Raw genomic sequence first — 22,136 nt, forward strand, 5'->3', positions numbered from 1 at the left:
TAAGTGAAAAGGCTCAGCCTTACCGTTCGAACAATATCTGATCTCCATCAGTTCCATTATATGATCATAAAATAATAGGTAGAAATCTCCAGTGTTGTGTTCTGGGATTGATCCCGCAACGCAATGCCTACAAAAAGGAAAACAGACCGCGCCCTGTATGCGGTTTCGCTAATCGCGCAGCTCACAAAGAAAGCACTGACGACTCAAATCGAGATTCGACTGTCGAGGATGCAGCAATGAAAATGCAAGCCTCAACCAAACACAAACCGCCGCCAATTATCCGCAAGCAACTGAACACCATGCCGCAATTCCCAACCTCTCAACTTGCAAATCTGCCTTGCCACATCCTCCATCAACTCATCCAGCTGCGCACCAGCCTTATGGAGATCACTCTCGATCAAAATCCGATCTTCAGGGAGAGCCTTAACAACATCTCCAACCTTTCTAGCCGGCGCACCATTGAGGTTAATCAGACTCGAGAACGAGAAGTAGATATCCGACGGATTGGACTTATGTATGAGTTGCCGGATCGGATCCACAGACCCTGAATAAGAATGCATGCAGATTCGAGGCGGGAAAGGCCTCGAAGGAGGAACCTCATCTTCCTCGTCTTCGGAAACGGCTCCCTCCGCATCCCGCTGTCGGTCTCTCTTCCGTCGCGATAACACGACCCGTTCATGGCCTGCCCATACCTCTTTCAGGACCTCGATGACCGCCCCATGCGCTTGCACGCTGTGCAGCGACACTGCACGGTTCATCTCCCCTGCTAGCTGGAGCTGCGCTTTCAATATGCTGCGCTGGTGTTCTGGCTTGACGCGGTAGTGTGTTAGGCGTCGCCCTTCCCGGGACCCAGGTGTAATCTGGTCATCGCGACTGTCGATGTCTTCTGGTGTCCATGGGCCTGGTAATCTGAATGTTTTATCTAGGCCTATTTCGCCGACCAGCGCATTGGGAAATTGTTGGAGGCGGGCTCTGGTCTCGGAGATGAATTCTGAGAGTGGTTTTGGGTCCGGGAGGGTGTCAAGGAATGTTAGGTCGTCTGTCGGAGATGGTGTCAGGACGGCGGCGTAATGCTCTGTTTTCCGCGTGTTTGGGGTAGCTTGGGAGTCGTCCGTAATCTGGTGCGAGAACCACGGGTGCCAGCCGAAACATGGAACTATGCGGTCTGTCTGTGATTGGCTAGTTTCGCCTACAAGTGATGCAGCAGTGTGTTGTACAAGATCCTGGTCTTCCCCGCGTGTGGCCATGATCGTCAGTGTTGTCGTTTTCATGTGCGGGATGTCGACGACCGAGGCCATTGTGTCTGTGGGGTGACAATGGGCGTCGTAGACACCTATTTCCCACGGAAATGGCTCCTCCTCAGACATATTGAATGAATTGGCTTCCGACGTAGTTGAATTCAAGTCGAAATCAAGAAGTTCAAACGAAAAAAAAGCAGAAGTTAGAAAACCCGGGGAAGAAGTGATGTAATCGCTGCCTGGGGCATGTAAGCCCATCACATGCTTTCTCCGCGTTGTTGACGCCGATGAGCTTTTCTTCAATTTTTCTCCCTTGGGGAGATTGATGGAGATTATCATACCTCAATGTGGTCTAGAATAACAACATTGCTTGCGCTGCCCATCTTGGCCCTCATCTCCATTCCACTCATTCTATCAGCATGTGTTACAATATCCTTCGCGCTCATTGCGCTAATACTCAGACTATCAGTGGTCTATGTTGAGCTTGTCTGCGGACTGCTCCTGCATTTCTTCTCGGTGCAAACCTCGTCAACTTCATCATTATTGACGTTCGTGGCTTCGGAACCTCCCACTCCCGCTAGCGGTAGATCTAGACGGAATTCTAGCCATGGGACGCAACCCCGCAAGCCAAATGACTCTTTGACTTCCAGGGCCCTTGGAGCTATCTTCGATGATCCTGCATACCGTAAGAGAAACTCCTATGCCAGGAGCATGATAGAGGCCCACAACCTATCCCCATCAACACCTCTCTACGGCTTCCCCATAAGCGGCGATGAACGACGTGACTTCGAGGGCGTAGGCGGCTGGCGCTCCTACGGACCGGGTAAAGCACGCAGTGCCCACCCGAACGATAAAGCTGCAAGTTCGACCTCGTCTTCGTCAAACCATAGCACCCGCGGCGATGTAGACCCAAACATGGACGCGGATGAACGTGCCTGGCTTTGTTTGAACAATCGACTCGAACTTCCCTCTCAACTCATCACTCTGAGCACCAGTACATATGCCGGGAGTGCGTTGAGCAGCCCAACGCACTATGACAGCGACTCGCGCAATGGTCACAGTTTCCAATCCCTGGCGGGAGCAGCAGACCCGCGAACCAGCTACGCCGATAACCAGCATTACGGATCAAAGCATCACCACCGTTCTCTCACGACATCTTCCCTGACGACATCGGACCGACGAACGGGTACAGGGCTCTCTCTGGCTCTGTCGACCAGGCCCGATAACACTCCCAATCCAAGAGAGTACATGACAACCTCCACGCCGCGTCTTCCAGCTCCATTCATGACTCCCCAGCCATACGCACAGTCATATTCTCAGGTTCGGGCTCCCCCGCGTGGTGCTCACAGTGGGGCGTTTCAAAGCTCGTATCTCTCCAGTTCTGGAGAGGGACTTGGACACAGCTTCGGCAGCAACAGCAGTGGTGGGTATTTTTCTCTGAGAAGACCTGGATCCTCGGGTGGCCATGGTCTCTCTGGGAGAAGTAGCCCCAATGGCAGTGGGTATACCACGCCTGGGGCAGGGGTGTCGACCGAAGAGCGGGATGCGCAGTCCTTGGGTCTGTCGCGCTTGATGGCACATTATCCTACAAGTCCAAGGCATCGGAGACAGAGTATCTCTGGTCCTGCGAGAGGATTGGGTGGGTAGCGGATAGGTTGATAGGTTGATTGGTTTCTTTTCCAGGCCACGACGTAAATAGCATAAAACAGAGCATCAAGAACATAACTTGAGATAATGGCATTTCCTTCCCACAAATAGCAAGAAGGTCGAGGTTTTTCTTACTAATAGGACGGCCCTATGTGACGTCCCTTCCTGCTTATATCTATGTGAGTATGTAGACTAATAGTAAAGCGGACATATACTAAATAACCTAGCTGTATCTTACCTCTACTAGCTTGACCCTAGCAATTTACAAACACCAAACATGGCCAGTTCATAGTTCATGACTATCGTCTCAAAAAGCACCTGGCCACATTAGACACTCATTTCGACAGCGAAGGGAAGGAGACTTTCTTCAAACTTGATGACAAGAACGTCAGGGCTATTCATTGGGGAGGAGATCATTCATTCGTGTTCCCACAAACGCTTCCCACCATGCCATTCTCCTGGTCTTGTCAAAACATCAGTGTTCCTCGAACCTTAGTGTAATCTCTGAGATTGCGAAGTTCTCAGATGACCATATTGTTGACGATATGAAAAGGAGCGAGCACAGTCTGTCTCAGAATCCAAGTTACGGCATGTCGCTTGGTCAGGCTTGAGCGTTGGCAAATTTTACAGAAGCCAGAGCGCCGTGCAAGGAAGGCAAGCCCCTAAATGGACGACGCCGAAGGATCACCATCCAAGATGCTGACCACATACAGCAGCGAAAATCGCAGGCAAATACAACCTCAAAATGAAAATAAGAGGCTCTTGGTGATTCCAGAAGACTAGCTAGCCTGAGGCTAATCCTGAAGAAACAACAGTCACCTGAAGATTTTTACTGCGATCGGAAGAGTCTACACAAAGGATATATCGGGGCAGGAGGAAACGTTATCCTAACGCATACCTAAGAAGCTAGATTATGTTCCAGTGTGGAAGACTTCATGCGGCAGTATGGGCAGTATGCTGAGGCATCATCATCATCATCATCCATCATTGCGAGGTCTATTACCTACACCTCGTGAACAATCGAAAGGACGTTCATCCAGTCCAACCTGGGAACTCTTGATCTCAGGGAATTCATACGGGAGGCATGTGAACTTACCGCTGGGCATCTTCCGAGATCTTTCGCTGATCTTGTGATACCTGGGTGCTTTGCGAAGCACCGATGGTTTCGCACCAGAATTTGTGGAGACTGCTCTCCTCGCCTTCAGCTCTAATACATAGGTTTTTATCTTGAAGGATATATTAATTAGAAGGTGAAATAATATAATGAAGGGTTTGACTGGCTAACGCCATATACTCTCTTATCTATTTCTAACCAATATGTACCGTACCAAATGTATGGGAGAAGAGCGAAGAGGACAAGCACCGAAAAACAAAAGAAAGGCTACAAGGTATACAGCAACCAATATGACATCGCACCGCACCTCAGCCCCATGATTTCGTAGAACATTATTCACAACAGGTAAAAGAAGTTCTTGTCAGCATTTTGGATCATGACTGACGACTTCTTTCCCGACGATTGACCTCTTCCATCTCAGCGAGGACCACGTTATTGAATTCCTCCCAGCCATCGAGGTACAAATGGTGGCCAGCGTTATTGATAACAACCACTTTAGAGGATCCTTCGTCTGTACCTCGCTCCTCAGGAGTGGCGTCCGCGAGAACCTTTTTCTTCTCTGCTTCCAGTCGATCCGTTGCTGCATGGCCACCAGAGACATCCATCCAGTCGTGATCGCCGTACATGAAGACGACAGGAAGACCCTTCTCGCGCCGAGCGGGCTGGGATTCAGACGGAGCAGTGGTGGAAGCAGGTGTATCCTGAGTGTTCAGAGGGGCAGTAGCAGCAGTGATGGGGTGGGGGAGAGCGCTGGTATTATCATGGATCAATTGTCGTCCGAGGCCTTGGACGCGATGAATGAGAGGGCTGCGGGCGAATGCGCCAGGGGCGAGAATATAGGCTAGTGCGTACTCGCCGCTGCCGCGAAGACTGAAGATGGAGTATGAGTAGTCGTGGAGCGCCTTGGCTTCCTCAGCCGGAAGATGGGAGAAACGTCGAGAGGTCCAGCCGGAAACGAGGCGGGGACCCAGGGGACCGGCCCAGCGCACCAGGCTGAAGGGAGAGATGTTGGCATCCCACAGGTACGCGAACCATTTGGGGAGGTTTCGTCGTGGGGGTTGAGCGGGCTCTGCTGGTGGTTGACGGCCTGTGATGAAACTGCCGTCGGTGGTCTTTGGTGCTGTCTCCGGAATGGCAGCAGATGAAGTAATTTCACGCTGATCCTGGGTCAGCTCGTTGGGCAATGTTGATGCGGAGGGCTCGGCCACATCTGCAGTGACGGCATATGGGTCCTCTGGGATGCCAACTGGGGACGCCAAAATGAGCTTGTTTAGATGGCCGGGGTATTTGAGCGCATAGGCGACAGCCATGTAGCCGCCGAGACTGTGTCCGAGCAATGTGAAGCGATCGATCTTGCGCTTGATGCGCCATTCCTCCAATGCGTCGACAAACCAAGCCTCGGCTTCCCTGATGGCCTCTTCTCTGCCCTTCGCCTTGATTTTGAATGAGGGTCGAGTACTACGACCCATGCCCAGCATATCCAGGGCATGTAATTGCCAGCCCTTGAGCCGACTAAGCGGCTCAAAGTTCTTATAGAAAAATCCAAGACCGGCACCATAACCGTGGAGCATGACCAGATGTTGATCTGCTTCCTCGTCGATCCTCTCCACCGAGAACTCATTGAGCGCACGGTCTTTCCCGCTCAATTCCACCATGCTAGAGGTCCACCGACGAGGGCCATAAGGGTCATCGAGGGAGCTGGTGGTGACTTCGCGCAGCTGATTGTGGTCTGCAGTTTCCAAACTGCTCGGGGTGGCGCCATTGGGTAACTCGGCTGTGTTTCCAGTCTGGAGGTGGGTGGGGGGTTGGTGATGCAAGTAAGGCAGATAGGAAAGGACCTTATGTTCGGCAGCAGCAGCAGGGAGACGAGCCCACTTTACAAACCAAACATTCTGTATTAGCAAATTCGCGATACATTGGTGTTTGAACCCTGGCTTACCCATTGATTAAATCCTTCCCGATATCCTAATGGGAAAAATGCGCGCGCCGCTGCTGCGCCAGCAGCAGCCTGAGTGGCATAGGGTGTTCGTGAGGAACCATTACGGGATGTTTCATCTGAACGTTCATGGTGTCCACGGACGTCCTCTTGGGACGAGTTGAGTGATTCTGAAGCCATTGAAGAATGACGACAACGCCGAGTGAGGGTGGCAACAACGTCAAATCGAGGTCTGACCCAATAGTTGGCGGTTGAGAAGGGTGAAAGAGTTTTTGATCTTGATCCTGTACGTAAATGCGAAAGACAGAAATGTTCTGCCAGCAAGAGTTGGGCTGTGGCGCTCATGGGCGTATAAAAAGGAAAAGAAGCCGGAGACAGGTCGGCCACGCCGCTTAACCCCGATAGGTAGACATACAAACCCCGAAGAGATGATATCCAATGATATTCAGTGGAATAGAGACAAGAGACAAGAGTAGTATAGTAGTAGTAATATTAATTCTAACAAGGCACTGAAATGATCAATGGAAGTGTACAATTAGAGAAGAGAAGAAGACAAGAAACGAAGAATAGAAAGTGGATTGACGATCCATCTTTCCCAACTTCCGCCTTTCTCCTTCTCTTCTTCACATGCGATGACATTCGTCCTGGGCCGGAACGGCCAGTTTTGATTCGATTTTATCTTTTGGTTGTTGATTTTCTTTCATTTCTAAACTGAACAACAGAAACATTTGCTATATCTTTCTGTCTTGCTCTGTCATGGCGTCGCCTTTAGACCAGGTGGTCAAGGGCGCCCCAACACCGGATGCTCGCGCTTCAACGCCAGAACCATTGACTTCAAGGTCTCGAGGTCAAACCCCTTCATCTTCTGCGCCTCGTTCCTCAACTCCAGACCCGCTAGCAAACTTACCCTCTTCCCCGCCCCAAATTTACCTCAACCTCTTAATCCTCGAAACCTCACTACGAGCCCAGTACTTAGCGCTTCGCGAACGTCGCCGCCAAAACACCTTCTTCCTACTCCTCCTCGCCATTTGGCTTGCCTATTTTGTATACGCCCTATTTCTGCGCCCACGTGAAGATGGCCGCGGAGTCGGTGGCTCTGTCTACTGGGTAGTGGAGATGGGGGAGAAAGTCGCCCTACTCGGCGGGGTGGTGACGGCCCTCCTAGTCTGGGGAACCGGACAATGGGAACGGGGAATTCGCTGGCCCCGGCGCTGGCTCGCAGTCTCCAATCGCGGTTTGCGCACAATGAACACAAAGATCATCGTCATCCGCGGTCCCTTCTGGCAGGAGCTGCTCTCGTACATCTCATTCCTCTTCCCATTCTCCGCTCCATTCTTCCCCTCCCCGAATGGTAACTACCATTTCGTGGAGCAGCACCCTTCAGATAAACGTTCTGGTAGTCGGCAGCACTACCAGTACTACAACGGCACAGACAGCGAATCCGGCCTGGTGGAAGAAGACCTCAGCCCAGGAGGCGACTATATCCGTCTCCTCCTTCTACCGAAGTCCTTCTCTCCCGAATTCCGCGAAAACTGGGACGAATACCGCACCGATTTCTGGGAGAAAGAAAACGAGCGCCGCGCTCAAATCCGTCTCAAACTCCGCGAACGCGAGCACCACCTCGCCCAAACAGAATCCTGGTTTACCAGGCTAGGCCTAGGTTGGCGTGCTTCCCAGCGCCGTCGCCTGGTAGCAGCAACAGTCCATCGACCCATCGAACCAGAATTCAAACACCGTCTCACCCACTCCCACCACTCTATCTCCAAAGTGTCCGATCAGCGTGTCCCCTCTTCCCGCCGCCACACACGCTCAGATTCCCACTCCCGAACTTCCTCCCGAAGCACCACCCCAGTCGATATAGACGACCGTCCCCCCTCCCGCTCTTCGACCTCCAGCCGCCCCCGTCGCGGAAGCACAGCGTCGGGACAGGAGACGCCGCAGCAGCGGAAGAGGAAAGGCTCCACGCTTCGGCGGGGCTTGTCGCCTCTTACGCAGGCGCAGATTCGGGAGGGTGTGCGGACGCCTTCGTTCTCATCTGATGATTCGATCTTGCCTATGGGTGTCAGTGAGAAGGATAGGGAGGAGAGTTTGATGAATTCTGTTCCGCAATTGTAATACTGCACCTTGTTGTTGAGCTGTTGATATCTCTATACCCTGTTTTCTTTTTGTCTTATAAGATGTCTGTTGTAGCATCTTCGAACTGGTGCTTCGTGTATGCATATTCATTGTTGCGTGTTGGTTCTATAGATGTTCGATGCTTCGTGCATGATTCGACTCTTTTCCACCTGCATGTGTTGAGGCTGAGATGGCTTTACATTTCCATTTTGCTTCGCCATTTTTTCTTTGCTTTCAAGTAGAACTTACATTCAAGATTTTGGTCTGCAAATTGACTCAATGTGCCACCTGAGCCGCCTGGTTCATTTTGCTATGCATAACATTATTTGTCGGCGCTCAAGAGATCTACTCATAGAGTTGCTTTGTCTCCTTAAAGCTGGTGATCTTACTTATTGATTGACATTGATATTAATATTAAGTCAAGCATGGAGTATTCATTCATATTTCTCGTATTGAGACCACTAATATTTCCCTCGATACCACGCCAAACACCAAACACAGAAAAACATGCAATGATATCAATCCCAATGCAATGACAAAAAGCATGCTCGTAAAACAGGATAGATCCAGCATCCTTCACCATAGAAGAATAATATAAACATCGTCTGAACCCAGACGACAGATTAAACACGGTACACATCATCGTCATCCTCAAGGTACATCAGGATGTTCTCGTCGTTCATGACGCGCAGAGCCTGGATAGCTTCAGGACGGGAGAAGACGTGTGCGGCGCCGTGCTTGGGCGATTCACGGATAGCAGTGTTGACGACGTTGATGAGGTCGTCGACCTTGCTGGTGTCGCTGTCTGTGAAGATGCGCTTGCCCATGAGCAGACCCAGAGTCTGCTTGAAGACTGTCATGCGGGCAGGGGTGATGGGGGCATCCGAAGAAGTAGTGCCCTGTGAGTCTGTTTGGGTCTCGACGAGCTGTGAAGCTGGGTGCGAGGATGCCATAGACATCTGGGAATCAGTTTGAGTCTGTGTGCGGTCGGCCAAGCTGGAGCGCACACGCTGGGCACGTGGGCTGGATGTGTAGAGGCTGTCTGGGTCCTCGTCTTCGTCTTCTTCGGGGACTGGGACGCTGGACTGCGGTGCGGCACGGATGCGGCCAGTGCGTCTGCCTGGGGTTGCGGTCGATGTGCCGCGAGCGGTGGTTTCGTCGTCAGAGTTATCGTCCATTTCGGCATCGCTGTCATCATCCGAGGAGTCTTCGAAGGTTGTCACCTTGCGTCTCTTGCGGCGCTCGTCTTCGAGGACTTCCTTGAACATGGCGAATCGCAGAATGGCTTCGGCATGTTTGGCATCCTTCTCCTCAACACGGTTAGATAGGCGTGCCTTGGCGTGTGAAGTGGACAGACGGATCAGGGTCTCCAGAGTACGGGGTGTGACGGGCGAAGTACGACGCTTGTTGCCGGTGAGTTCGTCGTTTCGGAGAGCGGAGTAGGTAGCAATAACGTGGTCGGCAGCACCTTTGGTCAAGACAGGCTGGATACGCTTCTTAGCGTACTGGATGTACTTCTTGATGAAGGGAATACTGATAATCTCCACGTTCTTGCCACGGCGACGATTAGCGTTGGCGGCATCGATCATACCACCGTGGAGCATGACGTTGAATTTTTCGAACACCTCAGTTGGTGCATTGGCATCTTGGCGGTCATCAACTCCTACGCCCAGCGTTTGGTTGAGTTGTTCTCGGACGGGAGCACCCTCCTCAGTTCCAGGCTGGCGGTAGCGATGCATGCGCAGAACGTGCTCAGAGATCCTTCGGTCGTGCGCGTCTTCAATGTCATCTGTCACAACGAAGAGCAAATCGAAACGAGAAAGCAGGGAGTCGGGAAGAGCAATGTTCTTGTGGGGATCCTTGTGGGGATCATATTGGCCATAGATGGGGTTGGCTGCTGCAAGGACACTGCAGCGAGCGTTCAAGCTTGTGTGAATACCAGCCTTGGCGATTGTCACAGTCTGCTGCTCCATAACTTCGTGAATGGCTACACGATCGACATCACTCATCTTATCGAACTCATCAATACACACCACACCGCGATCACCGAGGACCATGGCTCCAGCCTCCAGCCTCCGCTCACCAGTCTCCTTGTCGGAGGTAACGGCAGCAGTCAGACCGACACCTGAAGAGCCTCGACCGGTAGTAGCAATTGCCAGCGGCGCGGTGTTTAACACGAAGCGAAGAAGTTGAGACTTTGCAGTCGATGGATCACCAACCATCAGAATGTTGATATCACCACGAAGATGTGTTCCATTATCCAGATTCTTCTCCATACCACCAAGAAGCATCAGAAGAATTGCCTTCTTGATGTAGTCATGACCATGAATACTGGGAGCCAGAGACTTGGACAGCAAATCAAAAACATTCTTCTTCTTCGCAATTTTGTTAATGTTTCGAATGTCTGTATCCGTGAGGGTAGCCTCAGCAATACCACCACCACTCTTGGACGACAATTGAATGATGTTGTTCGCCATGACAACGGTGCGGAAGGTCGATGAGCCATTGCCTGCGTTTCGGTTACCGAGAGTACGGTAAGTTCCGACCAGCTGGATTCGATCTCCAGGCTTGGCGGTATCAACGAGGTCATCGTCCAGAATTACGTCGACACTTCGGGGCAATTGACCTGCGGGGGCACGTTCGGGCATTTCTTGGATAGAAATGGACTGGTGATCGAGATAAGTCGAGTAACCGTACTCAGTGATAAGCTAGTGATGCAATGTTAGTTCCTGCATGTGATTCTAGTAGACTGCAGTTGATACTCACAGGGTTCTTTTCGTCATCTTCTTGGGGGTAAACATTCAAGCTGGTTGCACCGCTGACACCCATGGTCTGATCACGATACTTTCTGGCGACGAAGCGTTCTTTTGCCTCGACGTAGTGAACACTCTGAACCACCTTGGGGCGAACCAGAGAGCATTTGGTCACAATGCCCTCCAGGGACACCATGTGGTTCAATTGTTGCGATCCCAGGGTGCGGGGGTTGCAAGAAAATTCTCCAAATGCTCCCACATAGGCGCAGTAGTAGTTCTATCGATTTTGTTAGACATAAACGTTTGCCAAGATTTTTTATACCAATACGGACCGTTTCATCGGAGGTTTCCTTTGCTGGTCGGCCAGGGAGTGTTTTGACAACTGCCTTCAAGGCTGCATCAAAAGCTTGTGAGTAATCGAATGGCGAGTTGAGCAGCCTTTAAGAAGCATTAGTCTATAATCCAAATCAAGGCTAGATAGAATTTCAGTTTACCCATCGGCAAGCTCGCGGTTGTGTGCTCTGATCTCATCAATGCTGACCTGTTCAAAAATTATCAGCAACACCCCCTGGCAGCAGTTTGAGGGATCCACGCACTGTCAAACGACGCATGCCCCGATTCAGCATAACCACAATATCGGCTCGGTAGCTGTTCCAATTAGATTGACATCATAAACAATATTTTGACGACGAAACGAACCTGCGTGCCCGGGCATCGGCTGAAAAAGGATGTTAGCTCAAGCTGCACCACACAATCAGCTATGGGAAAAAAACAAACCGGGATCCAGAAATTCAGTAGCGGCGCGCACGCGATCCTGCGCGGCCTCATCACGTAGTTGTGGGCCATCCATAATGGTATGTATGTATGAATATGTGTAAGAGGGAGTCGAGGGGAACGATCTCTGTTCTCCCGATCGGGTTTAATTGGAAAAGACGCGTTGATTCGCGTAGGCCTGAGGCATCAGTGTCTCACGCGTCTAGTTTACGTAAGCTTTCAAATTTTTTTGGGGTATATATACCTGCTCGACCTCCCAGGTTTTTTTTCTTCTTCAAGCGACTCTACGTTAGTGATCCCTCCCCCTACAGTCAGAAAACTCTTCAGGGTTTTCTCTTCTGTTTTTTGAGAACGTTTTACTGACAGTTTCCCAACAGTTCAAAGAATCACTTTAGAGTAGACGTCCTCTTTCTAAGCTCTTTAAAAGAGCCACAGAATCTCCACCCTTGCTGATGACTATATGTCCTCGATGCCCTAAAGTGAAACCTTTTTACTTCCGCCTCGACTGTCACGCGTGCTGTCCGCAGTGTCTGTGTTTCGGTCCAGGGAGTGGTGATGATCTTGACCTGGTCTCGGTGTCTGACTTCGGTCGGCTGGTCCTGGTGGGTGTCGAGGAGGTCTGAAAGGTCCTCTTCCATTCTGGTTGATGTGGAACGATGTGTTTTAGATTTAGTTACTCAATTGAAAAAAATCTATCTCACCTTCTGAACTTTTGTAGACTGGAAAAATAGAAAGGAAACATTAGTTTAGACCCACATTAGCTTCTCCGATTGTATGAAGCCTACCTAGGTAGCGTATCAACACTTGCCATACCAAGTAACATTTCTGGCTTATCAATGGGTCTCGAATTTTGGACTCCGTATGTGTTATTGATACTCAGTTACCATGATATTGAAAAGCTCATGCATCCTGTATGCCAATCGAGAGGAAATATCCCATGGTGTACAGAAATAGAGTTGTAAATGATTAAGTACCAAACAAGTTCCGAGGTTGGACCAGTCAACTCGACAGACTTGACCAACAGCAAATAGATTGCAGAAAGAATGTCAGATGCACTGGTCCACATGAAAATATATAACGCATTCTTCAATGTACGAGACATTTATACAAATATATACTTAATTGCGCTGCCTGATTCTGAGAGTAGAGAGAGATGTATATATTGAAACAAAATGCTGTATTGTACAAAATCTAAAGTCGTTATAGAAACAAATCTAAAATTACAAATCACACGCGGTACATATGTACATGTAGCACGCCACTCAACCAGCGGCGGCTTTGGCTCGAGCAACTCTGGCCTGAGAATCTTTGGTTCGAGAATTGCTGCGAGGGTCTTCGTATCTCTTCGTTCTTCGCCGTCCTAATCCACGCTGTTTGAGATAAGGTCCAAGCTTGCGTCTCTCCCTAAGTCCCGAGATGGGCTTATATAAGAGGTAACTTGGCTTCTTCAACTTCCACTTGCTATAGTACTTGTCGAATACATGCCGCTGGACAAGATTTTGCTTGAGATGGCCCCTCTTGACAATAGCCTTGACAGGCACGCCATGCAACCGGCCGTTGGTTTCTTGGCGTGCACGCTCGATCGTGGCCTGTCTGCGCTGGGCGCCCTTCTTCCATTGCTCCGTGAGCTTGTGGTACTCGTGGTGCTGGGTCTCCAGATCAATGCGCTCAGAGCGAGGGAGGATGCTCGCCAGGGAGCCCAGTTTTGCACTGTCTGGGTCGTTGAGCAACCTGGTAACATTTTTCTCATCGACGGGACGGGGCTCGGCATAAATTTCAAAGTCGAGCGGTTGGTGCTTTGCCTGCCAAAAGGTGCGGGTTTTAGGGCGGGATTCGAGGCCAAGAGCGCCAGTCCGCGTGGTGAAGAGTCTGATCGGGAGTGGGAGTTGGTTCTCAAATGCCTCCTTGTCGCGGAGCAATGCACCCTGGTATTTCTCGCGCAGATATGGCATCGTTGAGAGGATTTCGAATGTCTTTGGAGCGGCTGCATGGAGAGCCTCCATCTTTCCAGGGCCGTCCTCGATACTTGCTTCCCGAATACGTCGCATTGTGCTGGCGAGGAGCACCATGGTGGGGTAATGAGGATGCATGTAGTCAGGCTCGATCATTCGCCAGTGTGCTCTGGCCTTTTTGCCCATCATCCGGCGAGGCTTGGTGGCACCAGGTTTACCGTCGAGATGAAGGATTGTCATGGGGGCATGGATGGGCCTGATCCCGTATCCTTTGACCATCCAGGACCATCCAGGGAAATGAGGGCAAAACTTTTCCTCAAACAATTGGAAAGATTCCACGTTGTCATCGAAATTTTCCGAGGACGCAAGCGCGGAAATGTAATTCGACCAGTTGGTACCCGTTAGTGCAAAGCCTGCATTCTGAAACTCGGCTATGACGTCGGATAATCTCGCGTACTGTTCTCGACAGGCCAAAGATCGGATGTAAATCGTCAAAGGAAAGTCTAAAATGAAACGACGAGATGGTAGAATCCGACCCTCTGTGTTAGAGTCGACCGATATAGGCAGATCTGACGTCAATGCCTCACTAGCAAGGATCCCCTCAATGTCCACATGGCCAGCGATTTTGTTAGCATCGCGTAACAAAACGTGCCAACACTCCTCCACTTTCTCAAACTCTTGTGCTTTCAAATAGACCACCATCATGGTTTTGACAAGCTCAAATGGCAGAGACTGCAAGTCATTAGCTGGCACGCCTGCAAGTTGTCTGCGGTGCAGAAATTGGCTGAGCATCTCAAAGGCCTTTTCAGTAGCACCTTGGGCACTATATGTTTTAATAACGTGTTCATAGTGCATAACAGTGGAATAATCCAGCGCAGAGCCCTCAGTTGAGTCGCGTGATTTATGTTTAGCTGGCGAAGGATTGGCATCGAAGGTTTCGAGTGATGCTAAAATCGTCTTTTCTGCATGCTCCAAGATCACCTCTTCAGCAGGCACGTTCTGATCGCGTGCATTCTCCAAATCTCGCTGGATCTGCATCTTGAGATTTAAAAGATTCGCACTCAATCCTACTCGACCGAAGCGGGTTTCCATTTCGCCAAGGATGACGTGCACCATGTCGCGATTGCGCATCTTCAAATATCCGAACAGAACGACGGAATAATGGAATTGAGTAGGTTGCAGGCCCATTCGGTGCATCCTTCTCAACGCAGTGCGGGCAAAATCGGGTTGATTGGCAGTGGCATAGGCAAGGATGATAGCTCCATGAGTCATGGCATCCGGTGTCATTCCGAGTTTCCCAATGCGATCCAGGACACGGCGGAAGGAGAACTTAGATACTCTGAATGCATACTGCATTAGAATCGTGTTCCACATCCACAGAGGAGAACCTCCTTCTGCTAAATTCCAGCTGGCCGCGGCAAGCTCTTCCGCAAATGACAACTGCCCATTATTGCAGTACACCTGTACAGCCGTATCAAGCATTGGCCTTGTGATTTTGACCTGTCGTTTCTGCGCCTCCGTGATCAATCTCCTGACATTTTGAACATCGCCTCGCTTAGAGAAAAGCGCCAGCAACGTGCCAAATGTGTGGGAATCGGGAGGTTCGCCACTCTTTAGCATTAACGAGAACGTAGAAAGAGCACCTTGCAGATCTCCGGCGTTAGCATGTGCCAAGATCAGGATGTTCCAACAGACTGTGTTCGGCACAAGCCCGAATTCTGCGGAGATTCGCTGGAATTGTCGCAGTGTCTCGGGTACATCGCCTAGTCGCGCGTGAACAAGCAGAACTGGAGCCACGATTCTCCGACTCTTGGGGTTTCCATGGTCTGCCAAAAACCTATCAAAGATGCGGTCAACAGATTTAGCATCTCCGGTCCCAGAGAAAGCAGCCATGACGTTCTTGTAGACTGTGACGCTCGGTTTAGAATAAAAGTGTGATAATTCATCCAAGAAGTATTCCGTGGTCTCCGGAATCTGAAACTCCAACAGGCGTTCTATAAAACGAGGCAATAGCTTCCTAGGCGGATGTTCATTTGGAAAGACCACACGAAATTGGCGATAAAGAAGAATGGAGTTGATGAACTCTGATCTTGAGCCCGATTGAAATCTTTCAATCAAATTTTTCCATTTGGTTCTTCCGATACATCTGAGGGATGTATATTTCTTCAGAACATCAAGCAAAGTTGTTATGGGTGTAAGCTTGAGCAAATCATGAGACTTGATATAATGTGCAAGGAGACGCCGGGCAAAATCTTTGACTGTAGAATCCATCTTGTTACACTCCAAATGATCTGCAAGATCAAGGAGGTGCCTCGAGAGGGAGTATTCTGCAAATCTGAACCGGGTGATCTTGGATAATAAAGCAGCCAATGTTGGGCGTTGCTTTTGTGGGGTGTCCAACAATAACTGCCATAGTTTTGTAAGTCGAGCCCACTGTCTGTTTTCCACATGGTGAATCAAGACTCTTGTCAAAAAACCTTCTGCAAAGGGGGTAGTAACGACTTGCTCGCAAAGAGAATATAAAAAACGAGGTTTTGTCCGAGATGCCGCGAGAAGTTGCGAGTTTAAAATGTTTTTGAAGTCGTACTTGGTGCGATCTTCAGGCGGAATTTGTTGAAAGAGTTCATATGCTCGTCTCTGATTATTGAAGTCTTTCGATGAGCTCATATAGGCGCAAAGTGCCGAGGCCATATTTGATGGGCGCCCAGCTGCGACGTAGCGCACCCAGGCGTGATCATACTGGTGGCCATCTTTCTGCAAGAAGGCATGCAAGTCGGCCTGGGTTTCTCGCGCCCGCGCGATATCAGGATCTTGTGGCGTTTCGGGCTGTTGGGGTTCGTTTTCGTGACCGAGTGAACCGTCGGCGACCGCTTGACGTAGGCTCGAGATGGATATAAATGGCCTTGACGGGGCCGCAAATGTTTTTTTCCTTTGCAGTCCAGGTCTCTTTTGGGAGCGAGACAGCCGGGAAGCCACAAATGATTGGGATTGTCGAGGACATAGGAAGTCCGGAAGCAGCCCTGAGCTGCTGATAGCTCCTCCTCCTCCTTGACTTTCGTTGCTGGTGTTGAGGGCGGGAGATGATTGTTGAACTGACGCCTGCAGGAGCGCTAGGAACCAGTAGGGGGAATCCGCTCCAGCGCCATTGTCCGTTCGAAATCGATGAGGAACGGAGCTTCTGCTCCGGATCGCACATTTGGAGTCCTGTAGGAAACGCCGTCCTGCGTTCTCAAAGCAACCCGTTGCCCGTTCGAACATTACTCTCAATTGTCGCGATTGCAAACCGCAGGATGGTGAATTCGCTACTGGATCTGCATCGTATCGTAATCGGAGCGTCTAAATGGTTATTGAGTTAGAAAGTATTCTGTCAAAGCTGTTTTGATAGCAAAAATCGAGCAAATTGTAGGATGGTGCCATACGTACCGGGGAAAAACAGGGTTGTCAATTCGTGAAGGAACACAAATTTTGGGTTGCTCGAACATAAATTGCGAGCATAGATCATATATCAATCAAATCCCATGTGATTTAGTTTGAATGATGCAATTGTTGGAGCTAAAAGTCCTGGGGTTGAGAAAACACGCAAAAGATTCACGAGGTGTTGGAAATTGCCGGGGTTTGGTCGGGCCATTCATTTGCCCGAAGATATACCACCGCCTTCACTGAGCCCACCATCTCAACCGTGTCCCCCTCCAATTCCCATCACAAGGTTGCCGAATAAAGACAATTATCATGGAGGTGACTGATTTCATCTTCAAAGAAAGAGAGGAGGTTCTCCTCGTGGGAGATTACAATGCCTACCGGGCGCACACCACCAGAAAATTGCAGAAACTCCGCAAGAAGCTTGGACAAGCCACTGTCAAAGGCCGCAAGTATACTGCCAAACCAGCTGTGACTGCTGAGAATGTTGGAACCAATGTGTCGTATGTGCTGTTCTTTACTGTTATGGCTTATACCCAGACTGACCACTGAACTATGACAGATACGTACACCTTCTCCTTCTCGGTTCCGAACGAGCTTGGGCACAAGCAATGCATATGAAGTCGACTCACTCAGCAGATCCCTCCGCCAAGGCCATCTCTGGCGCTGCCAGGCGTCACATTATTTCCCGATTGACCAAGGCAACCGGCTATGCGAAGCAACTCGTCTCGCTGCTCCACGAACAATCATCTACCGGAGCGAGCGATATCGATATTTTGGAAACTCGTGCTTATGCGGCAATGATCTCTGGCACTCTTTGGCTAGAAAAGCGGAGATGGGAGCACTGTCTCCATGACTATTCTATCGCCAGAGTCATCTACACGGCTTTAGGCCAAAGTGTTAAGAAAGACGCTTATCGGGATCTGCTCTCAGGAACCGTTGACCCAAGTATCCGATACGCTGCTTACCAGATGAAGCTTCCTCGCTCCAAACCTACCTCATCGCTGGCTATTGAATTCTTCCCGTCTGATTTGGCTATTCGAGCCGAGGTTGAGAAGATTGATCCCTCTTGTCTTGCCGAAGAAGCAGCTGGAACCCGACGAACTGCAGAGGGCGAGGTGCAAGAATTACCCCAATCTGTCACTTGGAGGTCGCATACTGTTCCACTGGACGACGCTTCCATTTCCCAGTCTCTAGCTGCTGCTTCGGCGGCGGAGGCTCGTCTCACTGCTTGGCTGGCAGGTGCTGGAAAGTCTGCTGCTCCTAAGGAAAAAGCCGCTGCGTATGACAATGTTATTATTGCCAGTCAGGATGCTGTCGATGCTACCAAAACCGCCATTGATGATCTGGCTAGTGAGGGCGTTGATCCCAGCGACAAGAGAATGCAGGCTCTTCAAATTACTCGGACTGCCGTGAACTACACCCTGGTCGGATGGCGAGTGGGCCGTAATCGTGTACTGTGTGGAGAGAATGATGGTCTATCGTTCGAGGAACAGCAAGCCTCGGCGAATGGAAAGGATGCTGCGAAGCATACTGTAGGCAACGGGAAGAAGTTGAACAAGCTGCGCGAGCGTGTTGTGCTCTACGACTCGACCCTTCAGAGCTTGGAGTACATTCTCGAACTACCAGGTGTTGCAGCCGATTCTGCTTTCGTGAAGGACCTTGAAGCAAAGCGACTCTACTTCCGAGCGCTCAGGTAAGTGTCTGGTCTCACATTGTATCAGTATTGTTGCTAACCACTATGTAGATGTCTTTCCCTAGCAAGGTCCCATGGTGTTCTTGCAAAGTCTAAGGAAGCCCTTGCTCTATTCTCCCTGGCCTCAACTCTTGCTAGCTCCGCTATCCCTCAATCCTCAGATAACTTCGAGGGCCCTCCGAAACTCGACGTCTCTCGGGATCAGTTCAGTGCTCTGGCATCGACATTGCAAGAACTGGTTGCTCAATACCGTGGTCTGGTCACTTTGGAGCAAGTCACCGCCGAAGAAGCATCACAATCAAGCCAACGTCCAGTGGTGGAGCGACTGCAACAGTTCGCTGGATCTGAGGTGGATCTCCACAACCTGGTGCCATTCCCACCGCAAATGCAACCCATTCCAGTCAAGCCTTTATTCCTTGATGTGGCATGGAACTACATTGATTATCCCCGTGAAGGTGAGCAGCGAGAGGCTCCAGCCCAGGCTGGTCAACCTCCAGCTCCAGCTTCGGAAGAAGAGAACAAGGGCCGTCGTGGATGGTTTGGATTTGGTGGTCGCTAGGGCCCCTTACATATATGTCTACGAATACCCTAATCAAACATTGCATTCGATCATGTGTACATGTCCAGTTTCAATGTAGTACGACATGTACGTCGTAGCATCAAGCACAAGCACGTGCTGTTGAGAACCTTCCTTACATGCGTCCAGCCAATCAGCGTTGCGATGGATCCCGGGATTTTTCTAGCCGAAGTCACGTCGTGCTGAGTAATAGTTATAAAGAATCTCGCTCATTCGTATTCTATTTCCCCAGAGATACGTTGATATACTACGTAGTAAATTATATATGGAGTATATATTAACATATGTATGTTTCATTTATTCAAGGTGTTTCAATCCTTCAGACTTCCCTCCGTGTCAATTCCTAATACTAACATGCCATATTAAAACACAAAAAATTAAGCCGTCCCGGTTCGGAGATTAGAACCCCCGAACTATGGGCCAAAGCAGAGATTGATTTCTCTTCATTTAGGGCTGTTCAACAAAAAAAAAAAAAAGACAACAAAGAATAAAATGAAAAATTGCGTATAAATTGAAACAAGAATCGAAATGAGAAAAGAAATCAACCTAACAGAAATCAGTAATTACAATTTTAGAAAAGAATACAATAAAGTCATGCAATAGAACGAACCAATTTACTTTTTATGCATTGATACAGGCTAATGCTGGGCGCACCCGGGGGCTCCGTGTAATTGGCGTTCCGGCCCCTGAGCCTTTCTCCCCTCTCACTCCACTCGCTTTTTTCCCTTTTGTTCTGGGTTTGGTCCTCCCTTTTTCAATCTTGAGCATTACAACCTTCCCATTCTTGCTCTTTCGATTGGACGAACATGGTCAATATGGCCAACCTCACTGGGAGCTTCGTCTCACCATCGGCGGATGCAACAGTCTCGCCTCAACTTTTCGCGCCGGCCGGTCTGCTCGCTACTATCCTAGATGGCTTCACTATCTGGAAGGGACTTTTGACCCTCTTCATTGCCGCTGTCCTCTATGATCAGTGTAAGTGCCATTGCGGCCTTTGTCGCTTTTAAATCGCGTCTTCAAACTGACTGGAACCCCTATCTGTTTAGTCAAGTATCACTACCTCAAGGGCGCGATTGTTGGCCCTATGTACAAGATTCCCTTTATGGGCCCATTCCTTCAATCTGTGAACCCCAAATTCACTGAATACAAGGCCAAATGGGACAGCGGAGACCTTAGCTGTGTCTCTGTTTTCCACAAGTGAGTGGCCTCTGGAACATCTGACCGGAAATTTCAGATGTGTCTGAAACATGAGATCTTCTTACTAACGGTCTTCCTGCAGGTTCGTTGTGATTGCCTCGACTCGTGACATGTCCCGCAAGATCTTCAACTCACCCACCTACGTCAAGCCCTGTGTCGTGGATGCCGCGCACAAGCTTCTCGGAAAGACCAACTGGGTCTTCTTGGATGGCAAGGCCCACGTCGATTACCGCAAGGGTCTCAATGGCTTGTTCACCCGCCAGGCTTTGGCTATGTACCTGCCCCGCGCCGAGGAGGTCTTCAACAGCTACAACAAGCGTTTCCTTGAGAAATCCGCCGCCCTCGACCACAAGCCAACCCCGTGGATGTCCGAGTTCCGTGAGCTCATGTGTGCTCTCTCTTGCCGTACATTTGTCGGTTACTACATGACCGACGAAGGTGTTCAGAAGATTGCCGATGACTACTACCTGATCACCGCCGCTCTCGAGCTTGTCAACTTCCCTATCATCCTTCCCTACACCAAGACCTGGTACGGTAAGAAGGCCGCCGACATGGTGCTCGTTGAGTTCACCAAGTGTGCCGCCAAGTCCAAGGCTCGCATGGCCGCTGGTGGCGAGATCTCTTGTATCATGGACGCCTGGGTCAAGGCCCAGCTGGACTCTGCCGCTTACCGCGAGAAGATCGCGAAGGGAATCCAGGTCGACTCTTCCGAGAAGCCTTCCCAGGTTCTCCGTGAATTCTCCGACTACGAAATCGCCCAAACGATCTTCACCTTCCTCTTCGCTTCCCAGGATGCCACCAGTGCCGCTTCCACCTGGCTGTTCCAGCTAATGGCTGACCGCCCCGAAATCCTCGACAAGGTCCGCGAGGAGAACTTGAACATCCGCAACGGTGACCGCAACCTCCCCGCTACCATGGACATGCTCGATAACATGCCCTACACCCGTGCAGTCGTCAAGGAGACTCTCCGTTACCGTCCTCCCGTCATCATGGTTCCATACCTGGTCAAAAAGGACTTCCCCATCACCGAGACTGTCACCGTCTCCAAGGGCTCCATGATCATCCCCTCAGTGTGGCCCGCCTGCCACGACGAGGAGGCCTACCCTAACGCCGACTCCTTCGACCCTGATCGCTGGATCACCGGTACTGCCGAGCAACAGACCAAGAACTGGTTGGTCTTCGGCACAGGTCCCCACTACTGTCTGGGTCAGACCTACGCTCAGCTGTCCCTGATGTCCATGATTGGCAAGGCCAGTATGGTCATGGACTGGGAGCACACTCCCACTCCCGAGTCCGAGGATATCAAGGTGTTTGCCACCATCTTCCCCAAAGTATGTTCACACTTCTATCCCATTTCTTTTAGCATTCCCACTAACCTATATCAGGATGATTGTCTACTTACTTTCCGTCCCCGCGCTTAAAACTATTCTTTTGCACAAATTCAAAAGCGATGTGGAGCCCAGCCCCGTTCTCCGGATAGAAAAGGGCTTGGTTACGACACTACTTGCCTTCCTGTCCTGGAGATGGGGTGGCCTGCTGACCTCTTCTTTTCATTCATCTTTTTTTCTTCAACTTCAATGCATGACGGACGCTCAAAAGGAAAAGTCTTTAGCATATTGCCTCTCTTGGAGAGACTTTGGATACCCTTATGCACAGGAACCCCATTTTGATTTTATGATTTTGTTTCCCGCAAGGGGTCATTGGGGATTCTTGTTTCTTT

The 22,136-nt window shown here is 50.2% G+C and overlaps 8 protein-coding genes across 8 annotated transcripts; 4 read left to right on the top strand and 4 right to left on the bottom strand.

The window, feature by feature from the left end:
• Nucleotides 1-251: 251 nt before the first annotated feature.
• On the bottom strand, nucleotides 252-1,367 carry N7529_008316 (TatD family hydrolase; the record flags this gene model as incomplete). Its single annotated transcript, XM_057243843.1, has 1 exon — nucleotides 252-1,367. The coding sequence occupies one exon, from the start codon at nucleotides 1,365-1,367 to the stop codon at nucleotides 252-254; it is 1,116 nt and encodes a 371-aa protein (XP_057095381.1).
• A 216-nt stretch (nucleotides 1,368-1,583) lies between these two features.
• N7529_008317 (uncharacterized protein) lies at nucleotides 1,584-2,885 on the top strand (the record flags this gene model as incomplete). The annotated part of the gene is made up of 1 exon (XM_057243844.1): nucleotides 1,584-2,885. The coding sequence occupies one exon, from the start codon at nucleotides 1,584-1,586 to the stop codon at nucleotides 2,883-2,885; it is 1,302 nt and encodes a 433-aa protein (XP_057095382.1).
• Nucleotides 2,886-4,373: 1,488 nt separating this feature from the next.
• On the bottom strand, nucleotides 4,374-6,280 carry N7529_008318 (putative alpha/beta hydrolase; the record flags this gene model as incomplete). Its single annotated transcript, XM_057243845.1, has 2 exons — nucleotides 4,374-5,873; nucleotides 5,939-6,280. 2 exons carry the CDS (start codon nucleotides 6,278-6,280, stop codon nucleotides 4,374-4,376), a joined length of 1,842 nt encoding a protein of 613 aa, XP_057095383.1.
• Nucleotides 6,281-6,691: 411 nt separating this feature from the next.
• On the top strand, nucleotides 6,692-8,050 carry N7529_008319 (Spo7-like protein; the record flags this gene model as incomplete). The annotated part of the gene is made up of 1 exon (XM_057243846.1): nucleotides 6,692-8,050. The coding sequence occupies one exon, from the start codon at nucleotides 6,692-6,694 to the stop codon at nucleotides 8,048-8,050; it is 1,359 nt and encodes a 452-aa protein (XP_057095384.1).
• Nucleotides 8,051-8,673: 623 nt separating this feature from the next.
• N7529_008320 (MCM DNA helicase complex subunit MCM3) lies at nucleotides 8,674-11,653 on the bottom strand (the record flags this gene model as incomplete). The annotated part of the gene is made up of 7 exons (XM_057243847.1): nucleotides 8,674-10,758; nucleotides 10,817-11,080; nucleotides 11,136-11,241; nucleotides 11,298-11,344; nucleotides 11,400-11,451; nucleotides 11,503-11,521; nucleotides 11,581-11,653. 7 exons carry the CDS (start codon nucleotides 11,651-11,653, stop codon nucleotides 8,674-8,676), a joined length of 2,646 nt encoding a protein of 881 aa, XP_057095385.1.
• Nucleotides 11,654-12,839: 1,186 nt separating this feature from the next.
• Nucleotides 12,840-16,787, bottom strand: N7529_008321 (putative translation regulator (Cya5); the record flags this gene model as incomplete). Its single annotated transcript, XM_057243848.1, has 1 exon — nucleotides 12,840-16,787. The coding sequence occupies one exon, from the start codon at nucleotides 16,785-16,787 to the stop codon at nucleotides 12,840-12,842; it is 3,948 nt and encodes a 1,315-aa protein (XP_057095386.1).
• A 471-nt stretch (nucleotides 16,788-17,258) lies between these two features.
• N7529_008322 (signal recognition particle subunit SRP68) lies at nucleotides 17,259-19,201 on the top strand (the record flags this gene model as incomplete). Its single annotated transcript, XM_057243849.1, has 3 exons — nucleotides 17,259-17,449; nucleotides 17,509-18,642; nucleotides 18,694-19,201. The coding sequence occupies 3 exons, from the start codon at nucleotides 17,259-17,261 to the stop codon at nucleotides 19,199-19,201; spliced, it is 1,833 nt and encodes a 610-aa protein (XP_057095387.1).
• An 824-nt stretch (nucleotides 19,202-20,025) lies between these two features.
• On the top strand, nucleotides 20,026-21,837 carry erg5 (C-22 sterol desaturase erg5; the record flags this gene model as incomplete). The annotated part of the gene is made up of 4 exons (XM_057243850.1): nucleotides 20,026-20,194; nucleotides 20,266-20,416; nucleotides 20,499-21,747; nucleotides 21,802-21,837. The coding sequence occupies 4 exons, from the start codon at nucleotides 20,026-20,028 to the stop codon at nucleotides 21,835-21,837; spliced, it is 1,605 nt and encodes a 534-aa protein (XP_057095388.1).
• Nucleotides 21,838-22,136: the final 299 nt, after the last annotated feature.

Source organism: Penicillium soppii (genome assembly GCF_028829465.1).
Source record: "Penicillium soppii strain IBT 18220 chromosome Unknown utg000006l, whole genome shotgun sequence".
Lineage (NCBI taxonomy): Eukaryota > Fungi > Ascomycota > Eurotiomycetes > Eurotiales > Aspergillaceae > Penicillium > Penicillium soppii.